The sequence below is a fragment of the Marmota monax genome, unplaced genomic scaffold (assembly GCF_021218885.2).
Source record: "Marmota monax isolate L192 unplaced genomic scaffold, Marmota_monax_Labrador192_F-V1.1 WCK01_AAM20220418_F8-fsc00037, whole genome shotgun sequence".
NCBI lineage: Eukaryota > Metazoa > Chordata > Mammalia > Rodentia > Sciuridae > Marmota > Marmota monax.
The window spans coordinates 8707985-8733728 of record NW_026693245.1 but is presented as its reverse complement, the minus strand read 5'-3'; the positions used below and the strand labels follow the sequence as shown (position 1 = coordinate 8733728).

The following is a 25744-nucleotide window of genomic DNA, read 5'->3' as shown; positions in this document are numbered from 1 at the left end:
ATCATAATTAATCTTTACAACCCCTAAAACAGGTATGTATTACTTCAGAGAAAGGTACTCTAAGGCTCTGAAAAATGTAGTCTTTTACTTCAGTTTATTCAGCAAAAGCAGAATAAAATAACTATGAGGCTTTAAGAATTCCAAGCTTACTCCTACATACTTCCTTTTTTTATTTCAGAAAATTACCTGGAAAAAACTACCTCAAAAATCTGTTAATCAGGGGTTGGGGTTGTGGCTCAGAGGAAAAGCGCTAGCCTAGCATGCGTGAGGTACTGGATTCGTTCCTCAACATCACATAAAAACTAAATTAAGGGTATTGTGTCCACCTACAACTAACGATTAAATGTTTAAAAAAAAAATTTGTTAATCATTTAAGGTCTATCAGGACTTCAAAATTCATCTAATAAAATCAGTCTGTTTTTCCAGAACCTCTAAAACTACAGCACCACTTACAAATGTGCATTTTTTTCTAAAGAAAGGTTGACAACTTTCATTAGATTCTTTAACAAGGTTAACAATCACTATTCCAATGTTGTAAAATCTATCGCATAATTCTTAGTTTCCAGCATGATTATATATTAATATAGTTCCCACTATATTCTTTAGCTGTCATCTTTCTGATACACATACACACACACACACACACACACACGGAAGTAAAAAAAATTTTTTTAAAGATTTCTAAGGAAAAAGTCTCTCAAACTTTATAAACTGTGTTATCCAAAGTCCATACCTTTGCTGCTTTTCCGACTCGAGGTTTAAGTGGTAAATAATCCTCATCTGCAGGAAGTGCAACCTGATGTCAAAATTTAAAAAAAAAAAAAACTTACTGATATTCAGCACTTCAAAAATCAACGATGGTTTGAAAAAAATCAGAGTGATCAACTAGAACGTTTCCAATAGTCTTAGACATAAAATTAACTACCCTGCCTAACAAAGCAAAAAGGTCAAACTACAACATTTAAAAATACCTCTACTAATTTTGGTCTAACAGTAATGTAACTGAAACTTGTAAGGTTATCTCCCTGAAGAAACTGTATTTATTAAGAAACTGTATTTATTATTTACATTTTCCATTCCTAATATATTGATTGACATTAAAAATACTCAAAAAGGTTGAAGAATAGAAAATGGGATGTCACCACAGGAAAGAAAAGTCTAGGGAATAAAATGATACCTCTGATTGCTTGGAACAGGAAATTAATTTCCTTCCAGTAAAGATTAAGATCTGGAGTTCATAATGTACCCAAACTCTCAAGACTTAAAAAGATTAATATCACCAATGTTTACACATTCCTAACCATACACTAGGAAAGTAAACAATTAGTGTAAAAAGCCACAGGTTAAAGTAAGGTACACACAGAAATTAGGAATCATTTCTAAATGTCAAAACTTCCATTAACAAATATTGAATAAGATTAGTTCTTATTTATTCTATAGATAACGTGAGTAGAGTTTCAGTAAGGAATGACTAAAGATCGAATAATTAAGAAAATATGAAACTTAATGAATAATACCAAGTATGAATGATGTGTCAGAAGAAATGTGATGTTCAAAATGAAATCTATAAAGTAAAACCAGAAGTCAGAATTTGGTAGTTTATACAGCACAATTTATAAAAGAGATATTTTAAACAACTCACAAGTAAACAAACATGAGGGATATGAAGTGTTCTCATCAGTTTTTCCTTTAAGATTATATATTTCTCTTTATTATGATTCCAAGACCAAGTTACTAACTTTGATTCCTTGATAGTTTAACAGTGTGAAAACTTCTGGGCTGGGGTTGTAGCTCAGTGGTAGAGCCCTTGTCTAGCACTGTGTGAGGCACTGGGTTCAATTCTCAGCACCACATGTAAATAAATAAAATAAAGGTTCATCGACAACTAGGAAAAAAAAAGAAACGAGATTCTTTGGTATAGCCCCCCATCCCCACCACATCTTGTATGTATGATGAATCTGAGTCTATCCTAGAGTACCCAACCTTTGCTACTATAACAAAATCAATTTTCTAGAGCTGAGTATGAAAGTTAGGCCTCAAATCATGGTGTGATCCCCACCAAGGTATGCTCCAACTGGTAAGCCGTATCTGGCTAAGTAAACTGACTTCTACCACATCTCTCCTGGTACTTTCTAAGATATGAATAACGAATATCAACAGTAAGCAATTAAGAATTTAACATTCCTGAGATTTAGCACCAAAAACAAAATTATGTTTTTACTTCTATAAGAATCAGAGTTGTGTTTTTATTCTCTAAAAACAATCTGAATAATAACAAAATAACAGAGGTAGAAAAAGAAGCACATAGAGACTAAGGAGTCAGAAAAGTGGAACACTAGTAGAATGATCAAGAATTAAATACTTAGTAATTAGTCACTAGTGATTTTTACCAAAGCAGTTTCAAAGAAATAGGGAAAAATCTAATTGTAGTGGCTTGAAAGATAAATGAAAGGTTAAGAAATCTAAGAGGGTTTCCTGAAGCAGACAACTCAATAGCAATTCTAAGAAGGGACTGTATCTCTTTTATCTCTTCATACTCAGTATGCAGTAAAATGTACCTGGCACTCAAAAGATATTGTTGAATGAATAACTATAACCAGGGAGAAAAACAATACAGTACATATAGTGGATGAAAAATAATTTTCAACAAAAGAGAAGTTTTTGAATGTTCAGATGCTGATAGGAAATGGCAAATACAGAAAAGGAAACTCCACAAACAAGGGAAAACAAAACTGAGAAAGTCTCTTTGAAGACAGGATAAGATATAGTCAAGACCACTGGCAGAACAATCATAGTTAGCCTGAAGTGGTAATGTATTTTTCTTTTGGTAGATAATGACAGAGACAGACAGGCTTGGTGATAAGAGGTTATAATACTTTCCAACTCAAGCCTCTACATAAAGTAACTGATAAAGTTACCTGCTCAGAAAGTAAGAGGGGATGATAGAATGGCAGAATTAAAGATAATCACAGAGCACAGGGAAACTTTTGAGCTCTTCAATGCAGGAGATATAGACATTTTTTCCTTTCCTCTTCCCTGACTTTCATAAGCCCAGATAGTATAGAGTCTAAAATTAAGAGTGAAATGAATGATCAAATTGGCATTACATCTGAAAAACTAAATATTATCTAAGGGATAGATATTTAAGAACCTAACGTTCTAGTAAAACAGCTATTTTAACAAATAAAGTTCTAACTCCATATAAAAACCATTTTTTATTAATTTGGAATTTCTCTGCTCATTCAATAGATACTTTAAGATTCTCCAGGGAGCTAGGATTGTGGCTAGAGGTATAACGCATGCCTAGCATGTGTGAAGCACTGAATTTGTTTCTCAGCATCGCGTATAAATAAATAAAAATATATATTTAAGAAAAATATTCTCTAATTACCAGTAATAACTTGCTATATTTGAAATAAAAAGAAATAGTGTCAAAGTCCTGACTTAGAAATATAAATCCTCCCTTCTAAATGGATACTAAAAGCCATCAAAGATCACCATCTTGTGGCAGAACAGAGAAACTGCAATTTATCAGTCATTGGAGCAAGACATGAAATATCAAGTGACCTGCAAAAATATCACCATTAGTTGACTTTAGGAGTATAAGAATAAACAGATACTAAACATCTACTCTGTGCTGAGTACTCCACTGAATTTTCTTATATGATATTTACTAACACTCCAGAAGGTAAAACCAATCATTCCAATTTTACAAATTCAAAAGACAATGTTCAAAGAGGTTAACAAATTTACTTAAGACTGTAGCTAGAAAAAATGTTGGGCTAGCGTCTGAACCAAGACTTTATTACAAAGCTCCCACGTTCTTTCTCTTGACTATGAATTGCCACAAAAACCATTTATTGTTTCCAAGGCCTTCAGGGTTAAATTACTTGCTGATCATCAGACCACAGAGTATAAAGAAAAATCCCACTTAGGTTACTAATGCAGTACATGTCTTTTGTGCTTACCTCATGTGTACATCCTTCAACAGTTTCAACTGATTGTACCTTAACTCTGGGCATCAGGTCTGCCAAACTTAAAGAAAAAAAATTGTTAAAATGACAAAAATTGTTTTTCTATAAATAAGCCCCCTATCTGTATTGTTAAAGAAAATGATACTACCCAATTATCAATATTTCATATTGGAAAAAGTTGTACTACTAATACTCTGAAAATCTGTCACATTACTCAAATGCATACTGAGAATTCAACATGTTCCAGGAATTTATTATAAACACAGAACAAATAGACCATCAAGAAGATTATATTGAAAGAATTATGTCAGTTTAGTTCCAATGACTATTTTGAACAGAAAATACCTCTTCAAAGTACTGTCATTCCTTCAAAACATGAAGCTGGTTATAAAAATCATTACATAACACAAAAGATAAAGTAGTCTAATTTAGATGTTGCTATAATTTACAGAAATGTTCCTTCTCATCAAAATGTTGCATTATGTTTATTGATGACATGACTCGAAAAATTCAAGAAAACTATATATATTTCTGTGCTAGAGTCAATAATCATACTTATCCATGTATCTGGATAGAACCCAATAATTACAATTTTATTTTATTTTTTTTTAGTTGTAGTTGGACACAATATCTTTATTTTATTTATTTATTTTTATGTGGTGCTGAGAATTGAAGCCAGGACATTGCACATGCTGGGTGAGCGCTCTACCACTGAGCCACAACCCCAGCCCAGTAACGAAGACTTTTAAACTACCAATATTACACACTAATTTTGGGTAATATTATGCACTGGCTTGGGTAAATGGTACATATTAAATATTTAAGTGAAACATCTACCATCATTTGTAGCAGATAATTTTACTAGTTCACTGGTCAAAAAAAAATCTCAGAAAGAATAAGCTCTTCATGGTAGTGCCTAACTAGAATATAATACATAAAGAAAAAAAATTGCAAAGATCATCACCACAACTGAAATCAGGTCAACCAAAAACACTGGTATCATTGTAGAAAGTTACAGCTTTCAAAATCTGACAAATTCAAATACCAAGGAATATTCAGCCATATATACCCATGGGTCTTGTTCACTGACAAGAGTCTTAGGATTCATAACCACTCTACTGCTACATGCAACAATAAATATCTAATTTCTTCTAATGGTCCTTCCCACTTATTCCTTCCACTGGGTCAGTTTTATTCTTCTCTCCTATTTTACTCTTCAGTGATCACCTTGAGACATAAATAAACATAACTTATCCTTTAAAAAAAAAAAAATCAAGTTTCAAGATTCTTCTCCCAAAATTGGCTCTAAAGTATCAAAATATGAATCATTTCTATATTGTCTTCCAATTCTCCAAACTTACATAAATGTGTTATATTTACATGTTTGCATAGTATATAAAGAATATCATGTTCATTTTCCTAACTCAGCAAAAAGTATATTATAAAATATAATATATTTGGCCAACATATATGGGCATGCGTGAGGCCCTGGGTTCGATCCTCAGCACCACATAAAAATAAATAAATAAAGATACTGTATCGATCTACAACTAAAATAATATTTTTAAAAAACCCAATATATAAACAATTTTAAAAACTTCATACCAAATTAAGAGTTACTAACATTTACTATTGTGGAAATATTACCTTAAGTCTTCAGTTACTGACTCTTCTATCCTGGGCTTCTTTCCAAAAATGGTTTCATCCGTGCCTTCAAAATCCACATCTCTCTTATTTTTTCCACTATTAGTTGACTCTGATTGCAATTTGGCATCAAAACGTTTCCTGAATGGAAATATATCAGTTCTTACTTTAAGAGGAATACTAAAAACTACTGCTCCATGTATTGTATACACCGTTAAGAAGAAAAACATCATTACTTAAACAGATGAATGGTGCAAATCAAAGCTCAGAATACTCTATAACTAGTAAAATTGAACACTATTCCTTTTTTATTTCATATTTTCTTAGGTTTATTTTAAAGTACTTTTAAACTCAGAGTAAAAGAAATGGTCACATAAGTTTTTTAAAAAAATTTATCAAACAATAAATTTGACCAAAAAGAATTATAACCAATCAGACTGTAACTCATAATCTACAAAAGAACTAGCCTGTAATCTGGGCTGGGGTTGTGGCTCAGTGGTAGAGCGCTTGCCTAGCATGTGTGAGGCACTAGATTCAATTCTCAACATATAAATAAATTAAAGTCCACTGACAACTAAAAAAAATTTTGGAAAAAAAAAAATCAGCCTGTAATCTTTCAAAGACTGCAAGCTCATGAAAGTCAAACAATTGGTCCAGGCTACACGAAACTAAAAAGACATGACTACCAAATTATGTACTCCAACATAGAATCCCTTTCTTATAAAGGGCATTAAAGTAATTGTCAAAATCTGAATAAATCTGTAGATTATAATACTATGTCAATGTTAATTTCCTAATTCTGATCACTGCAATCTGTACTGTGGTTATATAAAAGAATGCTCTTATTTTCAGATAACAAACACTGAAGTACCAAGAATTTAGAGGTAAATAAGGAACATGTCTGCATCTTAATCTAAATAGTTCCTTATTCTAAATAGTTCAAAGAAAAGTATAAACATACAAACATGTATATATATATATATATACACACACACATATATACATATGTACATATATGTGTGGGAAGAAAGCAAATGTGGTAAAAATATTAATATTTGGGATATTTAGGTGAAATGTATAACGATTTTAATACCATTCTTACAGCTTTTCTGTAAAGTCTAGAATTATATAAAAAAATAAGACATTCTGCCAGCCTCAAAAACTTAGTGAGGCCCTAAGCAACTCAGAGAGATCCTGTCTCTAAATAAAATATAAAAAGAAGGGCTGAGGATGTGGCTCAGTGGCTAAGCTCCCCAAGTTCAATCCCTGGTACCAAAAACAAACAAAAGACGTTTTTAAAAGTACTTACGCTATCTGAATGACATTTAGATATATCTGTAATAAAAATTGAGCACTGATTGTTTAGTACAACCAATTGTTGTTATCATGCCTGGAGAATAACACATGCCAAAGAGAAACACCTACTTTTTGACTAGGCTTAAAACAGAATGGTGGCCAGTCACGGTGGTACATGCTTATAATTCCAGCACTCAAGAAAGTTTTATTTGGAGAAGTATACAAAAGCAAGTTAAAATTAATTCCTAATGTGTTAAGTTTGGCTATATGTCATAATAGAATGCATGTATTATTTTTGTTCATTTGTAAATACCTACAATACTTGTAAAGGAATTGTTTTAGAATACCTGGACAACCTGTTCAACACCATAAAAGGCACTGGACTAAAATGGTGAGATACACATGCAAAATGTAAAACCAGGGCTGGGCATGTAGCTCATTAAAATATTTTTAAATGTCAAAAAAGGGGAAAAATACATGTAATTTAGATTAGAGAAACAATATCCATAATATAAAAGGGCTTCTACAATTAAGAAGAAAAAGACTAACTATCCATTTTCTAAAATATGAAAAAAAAAATGACCAACTCACAAAAAAGAAAATCAAGTAGCTTCTGAACATAAGAAGTGATGCTTTGCTTTATTCATATTAAGAAAATTATAAATTAACAGTAATTGAAATATAATTTCTCATATATTGGATAAACAAAAATCCAAGTTCATCATACTCTATTTAGGAAGGCTGATACACATTCAAGGGAAAATGAACGTCATCTCCAGAGTGAGAAGCAGCTTTGACTTGGGCTGGATGTACAATATTTATAGAAGAGTTGTATCAGGGGCCTGACTCGGAGGTGGATCCAGGGTGGAGCTGAACAATTTTGTACCAATGTCCCCTGCACTTGTCTACTTCCCTCATTTCACAAGGGCAGGGGTCAGCAGCTTGTTGCTAGAAATTTATACCTATGCTTTCTACATCTCAATGGCCTGTGGGTGTTTCCTTTAAGATTCAGTATTTCTCTCCCTCTATCCTAAATCCCTATCTCAATCCCAGTCTGGGGCAGAAAATGTTTAGGCAATTCAGACAATCTTTTGCAGAAAGCACCCTTTAATCCCAGCAATTTGGGAAGCTGAGGCAGGAGGTTCACAAGTTCAAAGCCAGCCTCAGCAACTTAGTGAAGGCCTAAGCAACTAAGCAAAACCCTGTATAAAAATAAAAAGGGTTATCTAAGAATATAATGTGGCTCAGTGGTTAAGTGCCCTTGGTATCCCCCCCTCAAAAAAAAAAAGAAAAAGAAAAAGCACAAGTAATTAAAACTGATGGAGTTTTTGATGTAAGAACCAACATGCAGGGTTCTCACTGATCTGTGATTGGACATCTATGTATCAGAAATAATAATAAAAACAACTTGAATGAATGTCCATAATAGATAAACGATATGTCCACAGAACAGATTAAATAATATTCAATTCAAGTAAAATTCTAGAAAATGCAAGCTGTTCTATAGGAACAGATCTGTGTGGTTGCCTGCAGGAAAGGGTATGCATTTCAATGGAAAATCAAGAAACTTCAGGAGGTAATGGAAATATTTCAATCTTGATTGTGGTAATGGTTTAGTGTACTTCAAGTATATAAGGAAGGGAGGAAGGCAGGTAGAAGGAAGAAAGGCAGGCAGGTGGGCAACCACACAAAAGAAAGGATGTTCTCAAGGAATTCATTTCTCTAAAAACTGAAAAGAATCAAGCATTAATTCTGCCTTTTCTTTACAAACTATGATTCAAGATAAAGAGCTAATATGGGAATTTTTTTAAGAGACATTACAGGTAACTCAAGCAAAAATAAATGATAAAAATAGAAAAATCTCTACTTTGCAACTACTAATGAAAGGATGGGTTTAGGCAACCATTAGCAGATGCTAAAGCAATTATGTGAAAGGCTGATGAGGGATCTTGGTTAACATTATAACCTACTGATTAATCTTGGAATGGAACAGATAATCTGCATCTTATGATGTAGGGCAACAGAAATACATCATGCCACTATAAATTATTCTTATCTAAAACAAAAGAACCTGAATCTAATCAAGTCTCCAGATTACCACTGCCAAATGAATTTGCATATATATAATGTAAGCTACGTATAAATTCAAAATTTTGTAATCACTTTAACAGATTTAAAACAACAGGTAATATAAATTTTAATTTGTTTTACTTAACCCACTTTATGCAAAATATGTTAATTATAACCAAGATAAAAATTAATGGGGACTGGGATTGTAGCTCAGTGGTAGAGTGCTTGCCTGGCATGTGAGGCACTGGGTTCGATTCTCAGCACTACATATAAAAAAACAAATAAATAAAGGTCCATCAATAACTAATAAAATGTTTAAAAAATTAATGGGGTATTTTACCTTCTATTTTCATATTAAGTCTTCAAAATCTAATGTTATACTTTTTGTACATCTCAGTTCTGACAAGCCATATTTTAAATGCTTTATGTGAATAGTGACTATTGGACAATGGTGGAACTAGATATAAGTTAAAACTAAAGTAAATACTTAGGAAGGAGAAACAAGTTAAATGACTGTCTAATAAAGCAATCTAGAATGTGGGAAACTCTCCAGAACAAGTGGCCTGGTTTCTTCTCTTACTCGTCCTTCCAAAAAGAAATGTATGATAGGGGCTGGGGATGTGGCTCAAGCGGTAGCGCGCTCGCCTGGCATGCATGTGTCGCTGGGTTCCATCCTCAGCACCACATACAAATAAAGATGTTGTGTCTGCTGAAAACTAAAAAAAAAAATTTAAAAAAACCTCTCTCTCTCCCTCTCAGTCTGTCTCTTTCTTAAAGAAAAAAGAAATGTATGACATAAAGAAACAAGAGGGAGATTGATGGAGAAAAGACTTAAGGAGTAACAACTAAAACAGTATACCGGCTTTGTCTGGTTCCTGATTCAAACAAACCGCCTACCAAAAAAACCCCTTAAAGACAATAAAAGAAATCTCACTATGAACTGAGTAGACACTATCAAAGAATTACTATTAGTTTTGTTTTTGTTTAGAGGGGGTGGGATGAAATGAATACTGAAAGAGAGAGAAATAACATGATAGGTAGTATTTGATTTAAAAGAGGGTATGCGTGGAAATAGATTTACCATTACTTGATATTGCTGAAACAAAGGTATAGGTACATGACGTTCCTTTTATGTAACATAAGTATATGTATATAGTTTGACAATCTCCTAGTATGGGTGGAAATAGATTTACCATTACTTGATATTGCTGAAACAAAATTGTAGGTACATGACATTCCTTTTACATATATATATGGTTTGAGAATCTCCTAGTTTGAAAAGCATTTGGCCTAAAGTATTAAATACATAAAGACAGTTATTATTTTGGGAGGGAATACTGGGGATTAAACTCAGGGGCACTCAACCACTGAGCCACATTCCCAGCCCCATTTTGTATTTTATTTAGAGACAGGGTCTCACTAAGCTGCTTAGCATCTCACTTTTGCTGAGGCTGTCTTTGAACCTGGGATCTTCAAATTTTCACTACAGTTTCAGAATATGCCCTACTGCTTTAGAGACCAGATAGAATTTCACATTATACACAATGATTATGATCCCAGGCAAACTGGATTCTTTCCTAAAATGCCTAGATGAGAAAGCCTAACTTAAAGTCCTGGTAGTAAAAAAAAGAAAAAAAGTACCTGAAGTTACTAATGCTCTGTATTTTCTTATATATTTCCCTTCTCTAATGTTCACATATTTCCTAATAAAATTAAAATATAAATTAACTTTCTTCTATATTTCAGACTACTAAACTTAACCCTACTGCACTGGAAAGTAGAATAATTAGTATCTGTGAAGTAAAGTATAAAGTTGGAAATCATACATATATTATTTTTGTAATACTGTAGTTGCTCACTTAAAAAGTAACTATTGAAAAATACTTAAGCTCCCCCAAACTTTTCCACTTCCTTCAACTCAATGAGAGGTGAAAACTATTTTTCACACTCCAGGTTTTTCTGCCATCCCTCTAATCTCTCTTTGGTCTTAAGTATTTCTCTTGAAGTTCTCTGCTGTGTCATTATACTTTCCCATAGGGATCGCCACCTCAACCAGCACCAATTCAAATAACATTATTGAGATAAGAGACTGCCAGTACTACAGGTCTATCTCTCTTACAACCCTCATTAAAATTACCCAATGTACATTTCCATAAGGATGTATTACCATTGCTTCACTTTGTCTCAAAACTTCTGAATTTACCTATTTTTCTCTCCCTGACATACACATTTTAAAAACCTGTCTCTTCTGACCCCCCTTCTGTTGTTCTCCTTAATTTTGTCCTTGACAAAATGTTCATATCTTTTCCTTCCTTCTCCTACTTCCTGAGGTTCTTTTCATCTCAAAACTAGACAAATGAAAATACTTTCCAACCTACTTTCATGCTTTCAGTGTCTATACTCTTAAAATATACTTTGCCAATCACTAATCAAGTAATTTTCCTGAACTATACTTTTACTTATCCCATCCCCAAGTTAGGAAACACTAATTTAATTTACTATTTCCTCAATCCAGAATATCCTGTTATCTAAGCTCCCCTAAACATCACAGATATCTCAAACTTATATAGTACTTAACTGTACATACCGTTCATTTTATGTCCATTGCTGACTAATGCAAAGTTATAACTCTTTAAAATGTGTTCTGTCCCCTTAGAAAATTCCTCAAGAATGAAATCATGCCTAATTCATTCACCTCTTTGGTATTTTCCAGGCAACAACAAGAATAAATATTGTTAATTAATAATGAACCACCTTATTTTCCATAATTCAAATAATAGAATTCCGTTGTTCTGCTATAAACACTTTATGGTGGTTATATGCATTACTCTACACGTTTAGGGTCTAGTAATTTTAAATATTTTCTAAATAAACTCCTCATAGCTTGCATTTATTTGGTTTTATTATGTACTGAACTCTTGTTAGGAGATTAACACATATTGTCTCATTTAATCTTCATGACAGCCTAAGTGGTAGACACTATCAAATTTCCATTTTATGGGCGAGAAATCTATAGCGTGGAGATTAGAATCTCTCCCTTGTTTCTATTTGTTCTTTAACCCCCACGTCGTTTCTTCTAAGCTTCTTTGCCCCTCACCTAGTCATCAATTTCGTTTATAAAAGATTACGTGCTAGGAACTGGGCATTTGCCCAGAACCTAAGGGAAACCTCACGGCCCCGCGGCGCAGATGGGAGTCAGTACCGTGGGCCAAAGGAAAGAGCTGTGGCAGAGGCTCAGGCTGCTTGGCGGTACGGGGGAAAGCCAAGATCGGGTTTCCCCCAATCAGTATTATCCTACCTCTCTTCTTCCAGAACCCCTTCACTTTCCGACTTCACTCACAGTACACACATTTTGTGCTTTTCCTAAGAATCGTGTTTTCTGCCCTCGGCACCGAGAAAAAAAAAAAAAAAACATCTTGGACGTCTTTCTTACCCGGCTTTTTCTGCAGACCCTGGCAAGCCCTTCCATTTTCCCTTCTCCTTTTCTTTGTCTTTTTTGGTTGCGGCCGCAGTGGTGGAGTCATCTTCGAACACGCTGAACAGCTCATCCCCAAACGCTTCCGCCATCTTTCCGAGCTCAGACCGAATCTTCCTTTTACCCACGAGGCTCCGCGACCGCCCCGACAGTGACGCCAGGCGGAGGCTCAACCGTGGCCCGTAGGAGACAAAAGTAATAGAGTCGCACGACCGAAGGAATTTCTCTGTTTTTGTTTCTTTGTTTTGATCTTTCCTTTCCTTTTGGATTACTAGCGGATAGACAGTTCAGAGGTTTTAAAGAGATCGCGTACCGCAGCACTCGGTAGCCGGCATGCGGCAGGTTCCCGAAGCGGGGTGGGGGTGGGGGGGCAAAGAGGCGGAGCCTGGTGAATCTGACCAACTGAGTGAAGCAGTCGCCCAGGTCTGAGAAGCCCGGATGGAGGATGCTGGATGGCGGCGCGGGAGCCGGGTAATGTGAAGAACTCTCGTGGGTTCTGCTGTGGTAGAGGCCAGACTGAGACCTGGAAGAATCTTCTGCTGCAATTGCAACAGCATGGGCGGTAAAAACAAGAAACACAAGGCGCCGGGAGCTGCGGCGGCCCGAGCCGCTGTGTCTGCTTCCAGAGCCAAATCTGCAGAGGCTGGAGCTGACGGGGAAACCCAAAGCAAGAAGCCGGGGGCCAGGCCGCCTCCTGCCGCCGCTGCCATCACCCGGGAGCCCCGAGTCAAGCAAGGTACGAGGAACTCTCCACCCTGAACTTTCTACTCCTTGTCCCCAGGAAAGAACCTTCGAACCCGGGCGGACCATCATGCTAAAAATTTGTATCTCCCACACCCGGAGCTGTTAGCTCCTAGCCGCCTTTCAGATAAATCTAAGCTCTCTGAGCCTCCAGAATTCCTGCAGTAGCACTGTTGCAGCCTGACCTTTCCCTTCTAACGCACCTTTTCTTCCAAGAACAAAGTAATTGCATTTCTTGCTGTTTCAATAGGGATCCATTCTGAACCATCAACCCAGCTGGCTAGGCTAAGGCAGAGACGGGTAGTAGTGGAGTTCTACCTCCTCGTGCCTGCCCCATTTTCTTGCCTGATTTTTATCATGTTTAGTAATGATGTAGTACACTCTATGCTCTGGAAAAATCAGTACTTAATAGGAATTACAGTACTTACACACTGAACATTGATGTAACCTATTGCAAAATTATCTTCACTCTTATTCCGCATCCTTGCATTTTTTGCTTACTCTGTACATTGGTTTGAAAACTCACCTTGGAGATGTCCAACTCCTGCTGCATATCTGCAGGCCACTATTAAGGCGATTTCAAAAGATGAAATTAATACACAGTTTCCTTCTGTTAGCTAAGCATGTGTGTATACATGCATACACACAAATACTTAGACATCTGGAATGGGGGGGGGAATGAAATGAGCTAAATGGAAACATTGCCTCTCCTGCAGCTTGCCAGTCAGTCTAATGTCAGAGATAGGCATTAACTAATCACACAGATAGGCATAATTGCTTTATAATTGGTAAGTGCTGCAAAGTGTGGGGAAAGTTTAATAAGATAATCTAATTCTTATGGTGAGGAGCAGGAATTGTGAATGATCTCAGAAAAGGTGAGAAGCTGAAAGATCAAAAAGATGAGAAGTTAACTTGATAAGGCATGGCAGAAATAGTATTCCAAGCAAATAGTAATGAACAACATGCAAAGATTTGGAGTCAAGAACGAGCTCTTGAGGAATTCATAGAATATGAGCATTGCTAAAGAGGAAAGGAGATGAGACTAGAGAAACGGGCAGATACCAAACCTTCAGCTAAAAGGTGGGTAAGATTTCTTTACCCTGCAGTTTGTTATCTTTTAACTATAGAGTTGTTATGTTTGTCATTACCAATATGTAGAATTTCTCCTTAATTTGTGGTAATTTTACTCTCTGGATCCACATCTTGGTTTCCCTTTGTCTTTTACTGAAGTTTCTTTGAATTCTTTTAACTTTCTGATAGTCATTTGTTGTATTCTTTGACTCCTATTTCCTCCACTCTCCTCCAAAATGTGAACCTTTCCGAAGGTGTCTATCCTTTACAATATAGATCCCTCCTCCAGCTCTCTTAGGATCTTAGGAGAGTTCACCTATTTCCATTACTTCTGTCTTTTCTTTATAGGTAATTTTCCAACATACACCAGCCTTGCTTTCAAGCACAAATCAGCCATTTCACCATTAACCTGGACCTATTTTTTTGGAAGCATCTCAAATTTAACATGGCTAATACTATACTGCTCTTTTCTCCACAAATTAACTTTGTTTCTACTTCCTTATTTCTCTTTCCACATAAGTTTTTATCCAAGATCAAAAGTAACTTTTTAAAAAATCTATTTTTATTTGTAGATGGACACAATATTTTAATTTTGTTTATTTCTGTTAGTTTTTTTATGTGGTGCTGGGGATCGAACCCAGTGCCTCATGCGTGCTACACAAGCACTCTACCACTGAGCCACAACCCCAACCCCAAAAGTTACTTTTGATGCTCTCTGTTATTCTTTGCATTCAGTCTATGGCCAGGCTCTGTGAAGTCTTCACTTGCATATCTGTTCCTGTATACTCTCTCATTTTTCATGTGCTATTACACTCTAGTCTAAATAATCACAAATTCCTAGAGTACCAACAGAGTCACTTAATGGGTCTACCCAACTTTGTTCTGTTTTCTCCTCCAGTCTCCAATATATCAGCATCAGATTGATCTTCCAAAAATGTTGCTTTGATCTTTATAGTTACCATTCTCTTCCATGGCTTCCTCACTGACTTTGCAGGAAAATCCAAATTGTTCATCTAATATTGATTGCCCGGTTTCTGTTCTCTCAACTAAAAGGCCCAGGGGTCACTCCAGATAAACTGGGCTAACTGGGCTGCACGAAATAACCACACAAGAGACACAAATACCTTTGGGGTCGCTGTGACAGCTCCTCTGATCTTAAGGATCTGCAGAAAGAGACAGCTAGAGCTCAGGCTGATCCCCATTATTGAGGAGAAGCTATTCAAATGAGGCAAGGGGTCAGGTTTCAGGGGGCTGAGTCTATCTTCATGATGTCCCCTGTCAGCAGGTTGACTGACACCTGGGTAGGCCACACCCAAGGGCACAGTAAGAGAAGGGGACACACACAAGGCGCTTCCATGGAAGATTCTATCCTAAACAGGGCAAGGGGTTATATTACAAAGGAACAGGTGAGCATAGCTTCACCCATGGGGCTGTCGCAAGACACACCCATGGACCAGACACCCACCCTTGGACCCAAGAAGGGTGGGGAAAGCTTTGCCACATTTCTGTGGCAGAGTGCCACAGTTGGGGGGGGGGGGCGGAGGGGGGTGAGTGACTCAGTCACGTGTAAGGTTGGTCTCCCACAATTGATGATCCTCTTTCCAGCCTTTGTATTTTTAGCTGTAGTAAATCTGGCACATTCTGTTTTATTTTTTTAATTTTAATTATATTTGACAGCAGAATATTACAATTCATATTACACATATAGAGCATAGTTTTTCATATCTCTGGTTGTATACAAAGTATATTCACACCATTTGTGTCTTCATACATGAACTTAGGGTAATTATATCCATCTCATTCCACTATCTTTTTTACCTCCATGCCCCTCCTTTACCCTCCCACCTCTTTGCCCTATCTAGAGTTTCTAATCCTTCCATGCTCCCCCTCCCAACCCCACTATGAATCAGCTTCTTTATATGAGAGAAAACATTTGGTATATGGTTTTTTGGAGTTGGCTAACTTCACTTAGCATTACATTCTCCAACTCCATCCATTTACTTGCAAATGCCATGATTTTATTCTCTTTTATTGCTGAGTAATATTCCAGTGTGTATATATACTACATTTTCTTTATCCATTCATTGACTGAAGGGCATCTAGATTGGTTCCACAGTTTAGCTCTTGTGAATTTTACTGCTATAAACATAATGTGGCTGTGTCCCTGTAGTATGCTGTTTTTAAGTCCTTTGGATATAGACGGAGGAGTGGGATAACTGAGTCAAATGGTGGTTCCATTCCCAGCTTTCCAAGGAATCTCCATACTGCTTTCCATATTGGGCACACCAATTTGCAGTCCCATCAGCAATATATGAGTGAGCCTTTTCCCCCACATCCTCTCTAATACTTATTGTTGTGTTCTTTTTTTTTTAATTGATTTTTTAAAATAAATAAATAAATGACAGTGGAATGCATTACAATTCTTACTACATGTGTACAGCACAATTTTTCATGTCTCTGGTTGTATATAAAGTATGTTGACATCTGGTGCATTTTTATTGCTCTAAATGAAACTATTGGTTTTCTGCCATTTTCTCTTTGTGGAATGCCATCTGTCTGTAGAACATCTATCAAAACTCTATAATACCATATTAGGTATCAACTCCTTTTTGAATTCATCCTGATATCCTTAACTATTGTGTTATGGTTGTTTATATCATTCTTTTTGACAGTTAGGTCTTGCCTTATGGTATATGAGGGATTACATATTTTATATATCCTACAAAATTATGGAATATATTTGATATGTATTAATATCTTCATCCCTAATGTTATGCAGATTGTCACTCAAAAGAATCCATGGATAGGTGATAAAGAAAAATTCAAAGAAATTATCAAAGCCAAGAAATCAAGAAAGGAAATAAAGACAAGAGGTTATCTACTAAATTTGTACAGAATTTTTTGTTTGTTTTTCTTTTTGAATCTTTTCAGATAATAGGCCTACTTTGGAGGGGGAAAAGTGGTAAGGCACTCAATTCTTTTTATTTCCTCACATAGAGAGTTGTTCCATTTCTTTGTATCTTTCTAAATACTTTGAAGGATTGTACATAGCAGAGTATATCAAAATTGTGCTGTACTCTAAAGGTATAAAACCATTAGTGCCATCAAATGGGCTTTTGGCACAATTTTGGGTATTCTTACCCTTTTGTTTTCTCATTTCATCAAAAAAGTTTTTGAAGAGCTACTATATGCCAGGCAAAATTTTACGCACTGGGGTACCATAAGAATAAAACATCACTGTTCTTGAGGAACTTACATTATAGCAAGGCAAGGAGGAAAAATGGTGGGGACATTTGGGGGCAGAAGATTCTCTTCTACATTGGATGCAGTAAGTGCTGTGAAGTTTTCATAAAACTGGTTAGGTGGAATAGAGAGGAAGGTGTGGAGAGATTGAATTTTAAAGAGGGTGGTCAGGGAAAGCATCACACAGAAGGTGATATTTAAGCAAAGGAGGCGTATTAAGTTTAATTACCCAAATAAATGGGTGGAGAGCATTCTAGGCAGAGGGAACAGTTAAAAAAAGCCTTGAGATGTAAGACTTTTCCCTACTTTGCCCTTTCTGAGTCCTCTTTGTCCTTTATGTTTCTGTGTTTTTGCCTTAGAAGCATCACTGCCTTTAGTCTACTTATAATTAGTTCAGCAGCTTTGTCATGGTATGAATGAGACTAAAATAAGAGGCTCAATAATTTTTTTCTTCCAACAGAAAGCGTTTCTGAAAATCTGAATTTATTTAAGAATTAAAATCTTAAGAGGGAAGTAATACTGGGAGACTGATGTCATGAATAAACTCATAAAATATGTCATTTTAAATATTTGGGGGTGAGATCACCAAAATAAAACATTATGTGAAGGACAGAAAATAGTAAAGTTTAAATGAGATGAGAAGGAGTGTGTTAAATGACATCTGAGGTCTAGGAAGGGTCCAGACCAAGTGCAATGGGATTTGTGTTGATATTAAATAGGGAACATACATTAACCAGTTTGGGATTTGTGCAAAGGGGTTTGTGTTGATATTAAATAGGGAACATACATTAACCAGTTTGCAATTTAAAATGATCAGTCAGGTGGCTCTGGTAGTGTATACTTTCCACAGGCCATAATTGCTTGGATTACATCAATTCACTCATTTATTCTCTTGGCACTCTGTACTTCCTCTTCATAGCTTATTTGGGTAATAAGTTGCTTGGTAATTATATTACTTCAGAATATTAGCGCCATGAGGATAGAGACAAGATCTTATTTTGACCAGAGTAATGTATAACCTTGATTAGAAGACAGTCTAACAACTCAAAAGCAATTGTCTTTTGAGGACAGTAGCATCATTGTTGGATCTAAAATACAAAACAGTATAAAATGTATATGTTTCAAAAGAAAGAGTACTTGGCAATATGAAACTGATTCTGGCTAATTTTCTTTTCATCAGCCAAATCATTTTGAGAAAATCAGTTTCTTTGCCTCAACTTCAATATAATAAAATTTTAAAAGACAGTTATAAATGTTGCATTATTCCATGACCTTTCAGATTTATAAACTTGGAACTCATAATACTTTTGGAGATGCTACATACCACCATCCTTCTAGTTAGATTTCCTGTAACATCTACTACTTGTAACACAGAACCAAATTTTACTGGAAAATGTCTATATGCAGTAAGGAAAGTAGCTGTCAAGCACTTTTCTTGGCAAAAGAGTAAGAACCAACTTCATTCCATGGCCTACTGACTTAGAATTGTATTTAAACTTAGAGTTACTAACTTAATAAGGTTGAATATCTCATTTATTCTGGCACCTTCACTTTTTGCTGTGTAACAGAGAAAAGCTGAGGGTGGGAAGTGTTTGTTAGGTTGACATTCTGAAAATTGGCAGCTGACAGGAGAGAAGAAGAAAGAATCACAAAAGAGAAAATTAAAGCAGTCTCGGAAATCAATAAAACATAAGCTAAGCATTTTCAATAGTTTCTCTAAGATTGATTACATAAGTATTATATTTGTAGTAACGCATCATAAAACTCTGGATTTTGCTTATTGTACTTTGTACTATGTCAGGAAATATAGATACATTTTAAATGGAGGATTTTCATCAAAAGTTGTGCATTACAAATCTTGGAATCTATTCATGCTGGTTAAAGAAGCCCAGTGGCTTGGGAGGCTGAGACAGGAGGATAATGAGTTCAAAACCGGCCTCAGCAATGGCGAGGTGCTAAGCAACTCAATGAGACCCTGTCTCTAAAATAAAATACAAGATAGGGCTGGGGATATGGCTTAGTGTTTGAGTGCTCCTAAGTTCAATCCCCAGTACCTCTCCCAAAAATGGTATATAGGCAGGAGAATTTGATCACAAGTTTAAGGCAAGCTTCTGTAGCAAGACCCTGTCTAAGAGCTGGGATTATAGCTCAGTGGTAGAGATCCCTGAGTTGAATCTCCAGTACCATACACATACACACAAAGAAGGGTTATAACTGTGGATGCTAATTGTGTGCTTGAGCTTACAATAACAGTTAAGACTCTCCAGAAATGCACTCTGTGACTATTGACATGAATTTATAAGAGAAACTACTAGAAGTAAGGTAAAGTCTAAGACTAGAAGAAAACTAACACTATTATAGAATTTTTATTATCTTTTAAAATATTCCAGGTAGCCTTCAGTACCTCAGCACAGCAGAAATTCAGGAAACCACAAATATCCCTTGTTCAAACTGCCCAAAAGTAAAAGAACAGTAGTTACTTTCCAATAGTTACCTTCAAAAAGTTTTTTTCTTTTAAAATGTCTAATTATATTAAATCTTACAGAATTTAATGTAAGCCAAAGACTTCGATTTTTGAAACCATAATAAGCAACACTTAAATTTGATGTTTAAGTGTCTCAAAGTGAGAAAAAAAAAATTTCCTTATTTTAGGGTTTATAAAAGTAAGTAGGTAGCCGGGCACAGTTTCACAGGCCTATAATCCCAGTGACTTGGGAGGCTGAAGCGAGAGGATCGCAAATTCAACGCCATCCTCAGCAATTTACCAAGGTGTTAAGCAACTCAGGGAGACCGTGTCTCTAAATAAAATACAAAATAGGGCTGAGGATGTGGTTCAGTGCCCCAGAGTTCAATCCCCAGTACCCCCTACCCCCAAAAAAGTAGCTAAGTTTTATAAGATTCTGGTATTATTTTTTTTTTTATTTTGTAGTTGTAGATGGACACAATACCTTTATTTTATTTTTTTATTTTTATGTGGTGCGGGGCATTGAACCCAGTGGCTCATGAATGCTAGACAAGCACTCTACCACTGAGCCCCAACCCCAGCCCCTCTGGTATTATTCTTAAATTGTTACTTGTCTTTTCTTTTGCTCATTTTCTCCTGAGTGTAAAGTGGAGTTTTCCAGAGGATACGTGAAGTGTGTTATTATGGTGGACTGAATGCAGAAACCGATATTATTGACTGTTGCCAAAATTCATATATTGAAACCCTAACCCCTAATGTGTCTGTATTTGGAGAGGAGATCGCTAAGGAGGTGATTAGGGTTAAAAGAAGTCATAAGGATGGGGTCTTGATTCAATAGAATTAGTATCCTCATAAGAAGAGATTTCTCAGAGCTCAATCTCTCTCCAAGGAAGCACAGAGGAAAAGTCACAATGTATAGCAAAATAGTGGCCACTTACATACCAAGAAAAGAAGTCTACCTACCTGGCAATTTAATCTTAGTCTTCCTAGACTCCAGAACTGTGAGAAATAAATTTCTGTTAGATAAGTCACCCAGAAGTCTGTAGTATTTTGTTAGGCAGCCTAAGCTGACAAAGATACTAGCTATTAATTAGATTTGTTGCATGAGTCCCTAAGTTCAATTCCTAGCACCAAATATAAGGGGGGGGGGGGGGGGTTGCAAAAAATGGAAACTATTTTTTTTAAATATAGATATATATTAGTAAATATATTATGTATATTAACAATGGGTTTATTATTTTTAATTAATAAATACTTGAGTTTTCCCTGTTAATTTATAATGTAGTAAATTAAATCAACAGATATAACCCATATAAAAACTATCTGGAATCTCAATTTTTAAGAGAATAAAGAGATCATGTGACCAAAAATTTGCAAATAGTATTTATTCCTTCCGGGTTATTCATTGTTAGAGGACTGAGAATATACAGTGTTTTTCTTGACTGGAACAGGCTTGGCAACTGTTGGGTTGAGTTAAGTAATATCCACCTGGAATCTCAGAATGTGACCTTATTGGGAAAGTCTTTTCAGATGTAATTAGTTAAGGATATCAGTATGAAATCATCCTACATTTAGAGTGGGCCCTAAATCCAATGACTAATATCAAGAAAAAAGAGGAATATTAGGACATGGAAAGACATAGGAAGGCCATATAAAGAATTAGGCAGAGATGAATTAAACTATCACAAGCCAAGCAACACCTGTGGCTACCAGAACTTGGAAGAGGAGAAGGAGTCTTGCATAAAGCAAGAAAGAGCATGGTCTTGCTCATACCTTGATTTTTTGCTTCTGCCCTATGAATTTTTGTTGTATTCAGCCATCATGTTTGTTATGATTTGTTATGGCAGCCATAGGGAATTAATTCAGCAACTTTGGGCTTGAGTTCAAGGAGAAAAGATGATGGAAACACCTACTTCCATTTCACTCCCACTTTCAAGGAAGAGTGTTTTGTCTTCAGAATTACCATCTTCTCTCCCAACAATCTCATATTCTCCAAGAAGTTGCCTTAGCTACGTGCCAGGAAGAAAAACATCTGATTAAAAAATACAAAGTTAATGATGGATTTAACCTGAAAGATATATAGGCATTTGTAGTTCAAGAGAAACTGGTTAACCAAGAAGAATGTTAATTGATAAAATGGTTTAGAAAATTTAGAGGGGTATTACTAACTACTAGATTGCTGAGTTTGGTAAAGTAGGGGATAGCTGAAATTCAGCATATAATATTTACAGGAAAATAATATAATGGATATTAATCATTAAATTGCCTTAACTATTTGTTGTCTGTTACATACAGGTCCGAAAATTTATAGTTTTAATTCTGCAAATGATTCTGGTGGTCCTGCAAATCTGGATAAATCTATTTTGAAAGTGAGTAAGTTTTTAAGTCATTTCAAGAAATGTTCCCTTTAAAAAAAAAAAAAAGTATCCTTAAGTATAAGAAAATGATGGGTTATTTAAAATTTTTATGCATAGTAATCTAAGAACTAATTTCTACTAATTAGAAATAAATTATACACATATGTTGAGAGGGTCTGGAAAAGTATCAAGTTTCTAAGCATGGCATACATAAAATCCTTTCAGATCTGACTTACTATACCTTTCCTGCCTCTTCTCCACTTTAAAACTTTAGTTTGTAGCACATTCATTGTTTCCCCAGATCCCACATGATTTTTATGCCTTTAAGCCTTTGCTTTCTGCCTGGAATATCATCACTTTCCCCTTTTCATTTGTTACCTGTGTGGCCCCCATGAAGTCCCTTCACAACACTGAAAATATCTTTGCAAAGCATTGCCATGTTGGGTTATTTGTCTGTTTCCTGGCTAGGCTGAATGCCCGAAGTATATTTTTTAGCTTAGCTGTTAGTACACATTCAGTTAAGAAACAGTAAAGGTATTTTTTGTAGTAGATGCTTGTGTGTTTCTTAGGTTAAAAATAGGGAAAGAACAAAAGATAAATTATTAGTAGGAAAAAATGGGAATTGAACTCTAGGAGCCAAAAGAACTGTGTAACCTGCTGGGTATGGTGACACAGGCCTGTAATCCCAAAAGACTCTGGAGGCTAAGGCAGGAGAATCGAAAATTCAGTAACTTAGTGAGGCCCTAAGGACTTAGCAAAACTCTGTCTCAAAAAAACATTTAAAAAGGGCTGGCATGTGGTTCAGTGCTTATGCAACCATGGGTTCAATCCCGGGTAACAAAAAAAAGAAAAGAAAAGAAAAAGAATTTGTATAGCCTATTATTACTATATAGAAAAAGATTTTACTTTTATTTGATATGTCTTTTTTTAGGGTAGCATTTATTCCTTCAGCCTTTGTGCTTTGGCTGATTTACATTAAGGCAGATTTCTGGGCTCCATTTCTAAGTTTTCTTTAGTCAGTATTTTGTGTAGGATTTAGTAATCTGTCTTTATCATAGCAACCCAAGGGTGGTCCAAGGACAGTGTCTTCTCAAGAGGCTTTATAAGATAATTTGGGGGGGAGGGATAGGGAATTTTATTTTATTGCTTTTTTCATATCCCATTTTTCCTGAAGTATGACGTAGGATTGTGGTCAGATGAATGGTAGTCTTAAAAAAAATAATTATTATTATTATTGTATCTGCTTGTAGCTGATAAAAAGCTGTTTGATATGCTTCTAATCTTTTAATAATTTAGCTTCTAATTAATGTGACCTTTTTGACCTCAACAGGTGGTAATTAATAATAAACTAGAGCAAAGAATTATTGGAGTGATCAATGAACATAAAAAGCAAAATATTGACAAGGGAGTGATTTCTGGAAGACTTACAGCTAAAAAGTTACAGGTATTTTGCAGACCTTTGTAAGTTCCTTAGTAGTTTTACCAGGGTATTTTTAAGAAAGGCCCACATATGAGATAAAGAAGACTTTTCAGTTTCCTTTGAGATTTCATATAGACGATTTCTGGCTGCAAGAATGGAGAAGAAATTATACCTGATAGAAGTGCATACATTTAAATTGTGACATGAAAACTAAGTTACAGTCCCAAAATTACATTGTTAAGCCCTTATTTGTTAGTACTTTGCTTACATTTCTCTGATAGAATAATCTTACAAAGTAATGTTTTTGATCCCATTTTTTCAAGTGAAAGAATTGAGGCTTAAGAAAATGACAGGTTATAGCCCAAGATTATTAATAAGTAACATGTAAGCAGAATCTATATTTAAACCCAGTTCTGCCCAATCTAAAGATCATGCTATAGAAAGAATGTTAAGCTGCTTTATATACAAAGATGTCCGTTGAAGCATTGCTAATAAAAAATTCTCAGTGTTCAGATTTACGAAAGTATGTAATTATATCTACCAATAGGCATGTTGTGATAAGTGCTGTTGAACAGTTTCTAGTAATTTTGGGGAAGAGATTTATGTTATAATGTTATTTGAAATTTGTTTTCCAAATTTTAGAAAAATGACTGAAAGGAAACATACTGTACTACAAATATTATCTTTGAACAGTGAGAAAATGGGCAATCTCTCCTAATCCATCATTTAAAAATATATCTATAGTTCCCAAATTCTCACTACAGTGAGCACATTTAACTTTTCAAATAAGAGGGAGTGAAATAACTATTTTTCTCCCTCTCTTTATTTTATTCTCTTTTTTTTTGGGGGGGGGGGTGGTAATGCTGGGAGTGAATCCAAGGCCTTGTGCATGCTAAGCAAGTAGTCTATCCATGAGCTATAACCTCACTTCCCTCACAAAAGATATTTCTGAAATTCTAATTTGTGTCAGACTTTCTAGTTTAAAATGAATGACAGAATAAAATTAGGACTGAAAGAAAATTGACATGTGACTTTTTTATATTTCCTTTTTATAGGATTTATACATGGCTTTACAAGCATTTTCATTTAAGACCAAGGACATAGAAGATGCCATGACCAATACACTCTTACATGGAGGTGATCTTCATTCTGCCTTGGATTGGCTCTGTTTAAACCTTTCAGATGGTAAATAGTATTGTCATTAAATTTCTTCAGTTTCTAAAATGTTTTTAAATAGTTTCAGTATTCATATCAAATTTTTGACTGGTCCTTAAAATGTTTCACAGTTGTAGCTGTTTACTTTTATTTTAAATGTTCTTACCTTCATCTGTTGTCAGTGTATTTTCCATGGAGGTTATGGTTGCAAGAAAATTTAAATTTTGTCCGTCTATAATTTATTAGGCTAGGTCTCCTGGATTTTGGTTTTACAAATTAGGGCTGTCTTTAAATTAATAACATTTGATTAAACAGAGGATCATGGTTGTAATCTTTGGAAAGAATCTGAAGTGAAAACAGCTTTTGTGATTGAGGATACTACCACATGCTATGACAGAAAGCAAGAGTAGAAAGTGTTATGATCTCTTTCTAAAAATTTGGTGGAGCAGGCGCAGTGGTGCACACCTATAATCCCAGCGACTCAGGAGTGAGATAGCAGGATTGCCAGTTCAAAACCAGCCTCAGCAAAAAGCCAGACACTAAGCAACTCAGTGAGACTCTTTGACTCTAAATAAAATACAGAAATAGGGGTAGGGATGTAGCTTAGTGATTGAGTGCCCCTGAGTGTTCAATCCCTTGTATAAAAAAAAAATAATTGGGGAGAAGGGCTGGGGTTGTAGCTCAATGGTAGAGTGCTTGCCCCTAGCATGTGTGAGGAGGTACTGGGTTTGATTCTTAGCACCACATATAAGTAAATAAATAAAATAAAGGTCTATCAACAACTAAAAAAATATTTAACAAAAAAAAAAAAATGTGGGAGCCTGATTAGTATAC

General features: G+C 35.4%; 2 protein-coding genes across 3 annotated transcripts in view; one reads left to right on the top strand and one right to left on the bottom strand.

The window, feature by feature from the left end:
* Positions 1-12752, bottom strand: part of Mtrex (Mtr4 exosome RNA helicase) — a 93916-nt gene extending 81164 nt beyond the window's left edge. Inside the window, exons 1-4 of one of the 2 annotated variants that reach the window (XM_046456291.2) lie at positions 12418-12752; positions 5622-5759; positions 3969-4035; positions 734-796 (exon numbers count right to left, since the gene is read on the bottom strand). In XM_046456291.2, coding sequence (XP_046312247.1) covers positions 734-796; positions 3969-4035; positions 5622-5759; positions 12418-12551 — 402 coding nt within the window. In that variant the 5' untranslated portion in view covers positions 12552-12752. Of the gene's footprint in view, positions 1-733; positions 797-3968; positions 4036-5621; positions 5760-12417 lie in introns of those variants that run through there. The other variant, XM_058583120.1, reaches the window with a different exon arrangement.
* Positions 12753-12860: 108 nt separating this feature from the next.
* The window catches only part of Dhx29 (DExH-box helicase 29), a 46537-nt gene continuing 33653 nt past the window's right edge, over positions 12861-25744 (top strand). The window contains exons 1-4 of the mRNA XM_046456289.2: positions 12861-13195; positions 22274-22347; positions 23666-23779; positions 24811-24940. Coding sequence (XP_046312245.1) covers positions 13015-13195; positions 22274-22347; positions 23666-23779; positions 24811-24940 — 499 coding nt within the window. The 5' untranslated portion in view covers positions 12861-13014. The remainder of the gene's footprint in view (positions 13196-22273; positions 22348-23665; positions 23780-24810; positions 24941-25744) is intronic.